The sequence below is a fragment of the Maniola jurtina genome, chromosome 8 (assembly GCF_905333055.1).
Source record: "Maniola jurtina chromosome 8, ilManJurt1.1, whole genome shotgun sequence".
NCBI lineage: Eukaryota > Metazoa > Arthropoda > Insecta > Lepidoptera > Nymphalidae > Maniola > Maniola jurtina.
Window position 1 is genome coordinate 6,645,162 of NC_060036.1, and position 9,237 is coordinate 6,654,398.

The 9,237-nt window shown below is 35.4% G+C and overlaps 1 protein-coding gene across 5 annotated transcripts in view; it reads right to left on the reverse strand.

Moving 5' to 3' along the window:
• Positions 1 to 6,441, reverse strand: part of LOC123867650 (coronin-2B-like) — a 28,438-nt gene extending 21,997 nt beyond the window's left edge. For 2 of the 5 annotated variants that reach the window (XM_045909806.1, XM_045909807.1), the window contains exon 1: positions 6,092 to 6,441. In XM_045909806.1, coding sequence (XP_045765762.1) covers positions 6,092 to 6,211 — 120 coding nt within the window. In that variant the 5' untranslated portion in view covers positions 6,212 to 6,441. Of the gene's footprint in view, positions 1 to 2,885; positions 3,687 to 6,091 lie in introns of those variants that run through there. The other 3 variants (XM_045909808.1, XM_045909810.1, XM_045909809.1) reach the window with 3 other exon arrangements.
• Positions 6,442 to 9,237: the final 2,796 nt, after the last annotated feature.

Below are 9,237 nucleotides of genomic sequence, written 5' to 3' on the forward strand. Positions count from 1 at the left end.
ATATTGTAGGAATGCATTTTGTCATTAGAAACATACGATAGGTTTGTGGTGAGTTTAATTTTTAATTTTTTATGTATACAAAATTAGTATCTGACCTAAAGTGGATTTCTGGCTGAAGCCGAAGCTGAAAATTGAATAACCCCAAGAAATTCAGTTCAAGATTGCCATATTTATATTGACTGTTGTCCTTTTCATACATAAAAACAATTCGTATTACAGTTCGTTCAATTTCGGCACTTGCTAGAAACTTTCGGCGTCGGGCAAAACTTCCGTCCAATTTGACCAAAACTAAAGGTTTGGCCCGAAGGTGTTTTTTTTATCTAAGCCGGCCAAAATCGAAGGTTCAGCTAGACTCGCAGTATGCGTGTGCGTATGTCTATGATATACGATATCAGAATACATTGTGTGTGTGTTATTGAGGTCCGTTCTTGTTTGTTATTTGACATAACCGGTATCAATATATTAATTTAGGTGTCGTCGGCTCCGTAACAACCCGAACACTTACGGTTACAGTTAAATCTATTTTTAATTAATATTGTAATCAGCACGTAACCTGGTCAACCTGAGAATCATTAGAATCGTATATAAGAATACTTACTATATTTGACAGACTAAAAAAATTACCACCTCTCACTTCAAGGTGGGATTTTTTCGAAACAGATTTTCGACAGAGACAACAAAAAAAGGCAGAATTTCTCAATTCAAGCCGTATGTAGATTTCGTCTAAATGCATAACTTTTATTGCGTGAATTTGAATGATTCTTTCATTTTTTTTAAATGTTATGTTTTAATGGTTATGATTCTGAATCAATAATTCTTTTGTGGACTAATCCATTTAAGGTGGATGTGACGGGTCTGCCCGCGAAATTCAAATTTTTTTGGTTTTTCGCAATTTGTAAACTAATACGACAAAGTAGGCTTATGGCATTCTATCTAAAAAACCAAATAAAATTCGAATTTCGCGGGCAGACCCGTCGCTTGCCCCTTAAGCCCGTTGTTCCCGTTGGCCATATCCCCGTGACGGGGATAATGGTGAGGATATTGAATGACGTTTTGTTGTCCCCCTCACTAATGGGGCAATAGACATAGGATTTTTTCACCTAACGTTATCTTCTTTAAAGTATTTTGTCTAATATGGGCCCAGAAACGAAATCTAACCAACCCCACTCCTCCACGTAGTATTGTCTACCCGACCCCTAGTGTTTTTGTAATACTCGAAGCCAAAGGATCGCGAAGGCTAATTACGACGCCAAGTCGAGCAAAGGAGCCGCCGAAATCCGTAGCAAAACGAAAGTTGAGTAGGTGAAGCTGAATGAAGGGGAAGCGAGTCTTCTGGCGTAGCCCATTTATAAAAATTTGTCATTCTTCGGCTTCCTTCGCCAATGGGGATATAGGGCATAATTTCTAATTATGTAGATTGCAGATATTTTATTTCAGAGTACAGGGAAAATGGGAAGAATTTTTAATTTAATTCGATTACTGCTCTCCCCGTTAAACAGGGGCATGGCCAAAGGGGGATAAAATATCCTTATAAAGCAAGCGATCAATGGAATCAAAGTTTTATAAACCTTATTTATAATTATTAGGATTCTAAAAAATCTGTCATACATAGAAACTCGCATTTACGGATAGGTCGGTACATAAACACGCAAGTCGAGGTGTGATAATTTACACTATTGTTCAAATATTTTTCTCATAGACATCGAAAAACGTGTAGAAACTTCAAAGAGTAAAAGTGACGAAGTGTTTATCAATGCGATTAATTTGTAAGTTCTTTGAACGAGACGATCCAGGGATCTCTTTTATTTTAAGTTTTAACACCCTTTTTTAAATCATTATTTTTATTAGGCAAGGCAAAGTCTACTGAAACGATTTTTTTGACGGAACGATATTACTGAGGGAAGTAGAAATGTCATCATGTTTTACCAACATCGGCTCAGTAATACGCGGTGTATCAAGGTAATAATATACAAGTGTAAATTAAAAATTTATAACACCCCCGACAAGTGAAGGTTACAGTAACTAAAAAAGACCGAAAAGACCTGATAACTTTCAAACTGAACTGATTTTCTTGGACCATTCCGCGCCTACGATCTAAAGTATCTGAGTTTTCCAAAACATCATTTTCAAATAAATAATTATGTATTTAGGCAACGTCCATCTTGACAGCTTGACATTTGTCAATTGACATAATATTATGAACCTAACGGTTATCTAACCTTCTTTTCTACAAGAAAACTAGAAAAGAGCTGATAACTCTTAAACGGCTGAACCAATTTTTTTTGGATTATAGCTAAGAACACTCTCGATCAAGCCACCTTTCAAACAAAAAAAAGTAAATTAAAATCGGTTCATTCGTTTAGGCGCTACGATGCCACAGACAGATACACAGATACACAGATACACACGTCAAACTTATAACACCCCTCTTTTTGGGTTGGGGGTTAAAAACAGTGAAGATAGTTTCCTAAGCCTTGATAGTACCTATAGTTCAATCCATTTTTCGATTATTGTTTTTTCAATGCATTTGTTCATAAAGTGGCTCTAATTTCCCCATTGTCTAAACTTTAAAGTAGACTATTAGACTGTATGGTAAATTTTTTCTTTCAGCCTTTAGTGCCAGGCATTAAAGGGTTGATTGAATAATATTTTTTATGTATTGAAAAATGTAGAAAATATTACAACAAGACGTGTTCCTTAGTAATTAATTTACAGCGCTTTTAAAACCCTTGTCTACAGCTCGGGTTTAAAAATTGCGCCGCAACCTTAGTTATCAAATTACTTACCACACTTGCAAGGCAAATTGAAATAACTAAGTTTGAAGAGCAAACACACTTAAAAAATGTAACATGCAAAATTAAAAATAAAATAAGAAGGACCTGTACCTGTGAATTAGTCATCTCGTCTCCACTACTCTGGTGCAACTTCAAGACATGCACTACATAAGATTCACTCTCCAAAAACTATGAACACAGTTTGTGCATTTTACAATACATAATTATGTAAACAAGGAACTGAAAATTTAGGCGCCCACAACATCACGAGCTGCGAAACAAACACTGAAAAATTTCAAAGAACAAAAAAACAAATGATAGGACATAACATAAGAGAGCTGCATAAAACGAAATTGTGCAAATTAAGAGTAACAATACGTAATGCTTCTACATGACGAGTGAACACTTAAGCAATTCAAAACTATTTTATTCGTGTGTGATTATGACAGCGACGGCGCAGACGCGTGCCTTGAGCGGCAAGCGAAAAAAAAGTGAAATGTAACTACTATGTAGTCAGTGATGCTGGGAGAAAAGATATCCATTGTACGATGTAGCGATAGACAGTATATCAATTAAGTACAATTTACCCAAAACATTTTTGTTATGCAACGCATGTTTTATGTAATAAACGTTTGAATTATTACTTTCAAAAATGTATGCAAATTTTATGCCCAATGTAAAATTTTACTCTTTTTTTCGAGTTCGAAAGTCATTCAAAATAATTACTAGTTGTTTAGAGATCTTTTATGATTATTGACTAATTATAATACTTACTTTTTAATGTATAATGCTTTGAACTGAATGGTCATAGTAAAAATTCAGTACTGAAATATTATGTAAGACATTTTTGTTTTAACAAACTAAGTACTTAATAATTATTGTGTAAATATTCCGAGAATTTCTAAAAGGTGTTCTAGCTATAAAAATTATTCCAGCTAGAATATAAAAATATAATTAAAAAAACTACTTGAAAAAAAAAGAAATATAATTTAAAACAGTAGATAATATAGAGTTAAAATAATATGCATACATGACTTTTCTAAGTCCTGGTTATTATGATTAACAACTGATAATAATTTTATTGTAAAACCTAAGAGTCAAAATCTCATTTTCTTAGTAGAGTTATGTGAGGGGATCTGGGAACTTAACTCATTATTAACCCAAGAAAACTATTACCTTTATGTGATTAATGGGAAGGGGTCATGATTCCCGGCAATGAGGAATACAACACCGATAAAATTATTCGCCTGTGTATTATTAAGTTGATCCTGCATTCCTATGCAAGCTTAAGAGCTGGGCTGTAGCCTATGTCCCGTTGGAGTATAAACATTAGTTGAACACATCATCATCATAATGATCAACCCATCGCTGGCTCACTACTAAGCATGGGTCTCCCCTCAGAATGTTAAGGGTTTAGGCCAAAGTCCACCATACTGGCCCATTGCTGATTGGCAGACTTCACATACTTTTGAGAACATTATACAAAACTCTCAAGCATGCAGGTTTATTTACAGATGTTTTCCTTCGTCGTGATATTTAATTGCTTAATATACATGCATGACACCCGAAAACGAACTCCTGTGTAGGAGGCCCACGTCTTAACCCTAGGCTACCGCCACTCTTAGTTAAACTTAATCTTGACAATAGGTATTTTACCCTACCCTACCTGCCAAATTTCATGATTCTAGGTCAACGGGAAGTACCCTATACATTCTCTTGACAGACACGACAGATGGAGAGATGGACAGACAGACAGACAACAAAGTGATCCTATAAGGGTTCTGTTTTTCCTGTTGAGGTACGGAATCCTAAAAATCTTTGAAAAGGGTAAGCCCTAAGTTCTTTGCTAGCTCTTCTCAGTAGAAAAGGCATTCTGAACCAGTGGGTAGATGATTCAAAAGTACTTGCTAATCATTGCTAGGTTAACTCCTAAAGCATTACAAATGGAGTAATTTCTTACAGATAGGCATAATTGTTAGGTTGCTTATGTAACAGACTGCTTCACAATACTATTACACAAAGCAAACTTGTTTCTAAGAATAATTGGCATTCCTAATTATTAACACAATAAGTATGCTTTTCGCAATTTCTTTTATAAAAAGCATGTCTAGATAACTTATTAGTTTTATTATTTATTATCATTATTGCTAATTACTTAGGAATTTTTATTTCAGTTGTAACTATTATATGCCCGTTGTGTCAGGTTCTTTTTCCACACACATGCAAAGTTTGGAATCAATTCCTGTCTGCGGTGTTCCCACTAGATTACAGCATTGGGTTATACAAGGGGCGAACCACCAAATTCCTGAAGTGCCTGCAACACATTGGCGGTTCCTCAGGTTGCTGCAAATGTTCACTGGCGTAATCACTTAACATCAGGTGACTCGCCTGCTCCCTATTTTTTATTAAAAAAAAAAACTAGTACTAAGTTATGTAGTGATAGCCTTGTGATTAAGATGTCTGCCTCCTATTCGAGTTCTAGCCCAGACATGTACCTTAGTTACTGTTTTCCGAGTTATTTGCATTTGAAGCAATTAGATATCACTTGCTTTAATGATGAAAGAAAAGATCTGCACACCTTAGATGGCTCTACTTTCTGAAAGGTGTGTAGTCTGCCAAGATGCATCTTGCCAGCATATTGGACTACAGCTTAAACCCTTTTTATTTTGATAGGAGACAATCTTATCTTACTTCATGACAGATTACAGATAGATTGAATATTAATTTTGGGCAATAAAAATTTTATTCAAATACACAGATGAACACAGATTGCAACTATCTTTTTAAAGTATATACCAAAGTAAACGGAGAAACTAACTGACTGACACATAGGTAGGTATAGCATAAATCTATGGATCTAGAAAGTTTTTAATTTGCATGGAATTTTGCTATTTACTTACTTAATTAGACAGTTAATGTAAAAAGGGATTAAAAATAGATTTTGGAAAATTTCAACAGGATCTAAAAATCTAAATCGACAGTTGCAGGTATCAGCTACTAGGTACAAAACTATTTAGACATTTTACTTTGAAAATGAAATCATACCCAGACATTTACTTAATATTAGGCAGGGAGTGAACCTTCTCTTATTTTTGATTTATGTACTTAACAAAATAACTTATCGTACTTAGAAACCGGATGATTAATGGATATATTTTCTCTTTCTGCTTATCTATTTTTGCAAATACACATTTTCAATACATTTAGAAGTACAAAATATTAAACTAGATATAAGTTTTTAGTGATTACTGATTACTCGATATATTTGTATACGAAAATCGTGGTATATTTTGAGTTTTTAGTGGTGAGGTACTTACCTTAGCGGCGGGCTTATTACATGCTCTCACATCTACAAGAACAGTGCCTTTTGAAGGACTCTTTTCAGATATTATGTCTAAACAACTAATTTCTCTCAAATCATCCTTTACCGGAGGCATATCCTTTATAAAAAACAAGCCAAGTATTTAGAAGATAAAGTCCTTAAAATCCTTATAATAACTTTGTGATTTAACGTTGGAATGCCGGCACTACATCAATATTCAATGATATTTCAGTTGTAAAGAAAAGTAACATGAACAAATTACATTAATTCACAGGATTTGATTCACAAGTTCACATCACGCTCAAAAAAATCGAATATTCTGCGTTCTGCAATCTGCATGCAAAGGCCCAGTGTTGCTAGATGTCGAAAGTGTTTTCTCGTACCATGGATGTCAAATATCTCGTACTTTCGGAACATAATCTCGTACAACATTTTTAATGAAGATTATAGTTTAAAATTTAAAAAACTCCTTATATCTGCATTTTACACAGTCCCGCAAATCGCTAATGCGCGTGGCCACCGTTTTAGTGATGTCAGCACTAGACTAAAGTTTCGAGCTGATGGTATACCTATTTTTATATTTTTTTTCGGCTGACGTAAAAATGACGTCATTTCGATGTTAATGAAACATGGTTCCAGCGCAGTAGCGATTTGTGGGACCTACTAGCTTTCGATTTTTTTTCTTTTTTATAAAGAAAATTAGCCATGTTAAATGACTAATATTCTCCTTTCCTCTCCAACTACATAAGCGTCAGACTTGTGTTAGGAGTAGGTATGACAATAGTGCAACGGGCCGGGTTTGAACCGTCGACCTTTCGGTTTTCAGTCTATTCAGGTTTTCAGTCGAGCTATTGAGGCTCAAAGAGTAGGTATATTCATTCCTTGAAGGCGGGGCTTTCAAATGAATCGAATAGTACAGTAATTAATTCGCCATCTAATTAATAGACACTTTAATAGGTACTATTGAGTATTGACTATATAGGTTATTATACTAGGTTGATGTAATGAATCTAGTGATGGGCTTAGTCGATCTGTTATTTTTTTATTTTGGCTAGAAAACATGGCGCAAGCAGTTATCATTGTTAAAATCTCGTACAAAAGTGTACGAGATTTTATTTTTCTCGTATCTCGTACAGGGACTGCTAAATCTCGTAACCGTACGAGATTTCTCGTACGTCTGGCAACACTGCAAAGGCCACAGAGTACATTAAGGCCAAACTCAAAGACAAGAAGAGCAAAGAGTGAGATATCGGATGACAGATACGTACATGGTGAGAACTGAGAAGTCAGAAGAGGTACTTCAAGAGTACATAGTCTGTGGGTAATTCAGTGTTTCTACTTACGATTTTGGTTTTCCCTTAGTTTCTATAGGAACTAAATTAAATACCATGTCATAGGGCACGCAGCATGCAGGGCGCCCATAAATTAGTTCCAGGGAAAACCCCTGGAACTAATTTATATAAGACCATAATATGGGTACTTAGTGACCATAGACCATATACTAGTGGTGCCCCCCCATTGGTGCCCCCACAGCAAGTTTTTTATTTGCTGGTCAGGTTTTATAATGAAATTAAAAAAAACACTTTTTTTATCTATAGGGTAAATCGAATCGAAAAAATCTATAACCCCATATTATTTATTAAAGTCATTGTTTTCTTACATTTTTATTTATATCATAACTCTCAAAAGAATAAACAATTTAATATTTTGTCCATTTTATTACTATTGTTCCATAGTGCTGAGTTAAATGTCTAACTTACAGTGCGACAAGGATCTTTTGGCACAGTTTGAATGACATTGACAGGCGTAGTCGTAGAACAAAGGCTGCCAGCAATCAGAATCTCAATTTTAAGGAGTATGTTGGAAATGTTAATGTTTAAAATCGAGAAAGTTTTATCTAATTTTAACAAAATAAGAGATTTCGAAAACCGTCCTTATTTCCACATAGAGGAAAAAATAAAAACCAGTGATTGGCCATGGACTTGCAACCTATCATGTTTACCTGCTCAAATACTATACTTACCTAGTGCTAAATATACCTATAAGATGCAAACACAGGCTGTAACTATTTATTTTTAGGATATATCGTGAAGTTGTGTACTACATGAAAGGTTCTTTTCGGTAGCAAAGGCATTCCAAACCAGTGGTAGATGGTTTTCATGATTCAAAAGTACTTTTAAAAGTCTAAATGATAAAAACATTTTAAATTTTTTTTTTGAATGGCTATATGTAACATTAAAAAAACAGTGAAATTCAGGTTTTTACTTAGCAACACTACATACAAGGGAAAAATGTGACACTTCACAAAATGGCGGCGTTAGTTCCGATTTTAAGGGGCATGAGACCGGCTTGCCCGCGAAATTCAAATTTAATTTGGTTTTTCGCAATTTGTAAACTAATACGACAACGTAGGCTTATGGCATTCTGATTCCGACAGTGGCAGTATCATCCTCACAGGTTGATATAAAAATCTTTACTTGAAAAGGTCCAGTTTAAGAAATTAATTAAAGTATCGACTCATTTAGTCGATAAATAGCGAAAAACCAAATTAAATTTGAACTTCGCGGGCAGGCCGGTCGCTTCGCCCTTAACTCCAGACCGCTGGACGGCGTACCACACCGGACGAGTCTCGACCAAGAAGGTGGCGAGAAGTGGGTGGATGAGGAGGGCAGAGGACCGTATGTATTGAGTGGCATGCTTTTGGGAAGACCTATATGCCGCAGTGGATGCAAACTTGATAGGACGATAACCAATTCCATAGAATTTGGAGTTGCAATGATAAATCCACAGTTTTAGTGGATAAATCAATAACTGATCCGTCACTCGCTCCGGCAGCCTTCTTCCCCAGGGTGGAATCTTGAAATCGCCCAGGGAGTCAAAAATCCTGACACGTAGGTAGGTATTTCATCATTTTAACCGGAAACTTCAAAATTCCATGGATAGGTATTTAATTACTTACCCTACCTACCCCTATTTAGCCTGGGGTGGAATTTATAAAAATCCTGATACACACGTTGGCTCCTACTTATATAGGTACTTATATATTCTTAACCGAAAACCTAAATAGGATGCCCGTATTATTTTCTGTGCCTCAGCAGTTAAAACTAGGGCGTTGCGCGTTGACAGGTATTATCAATCAGG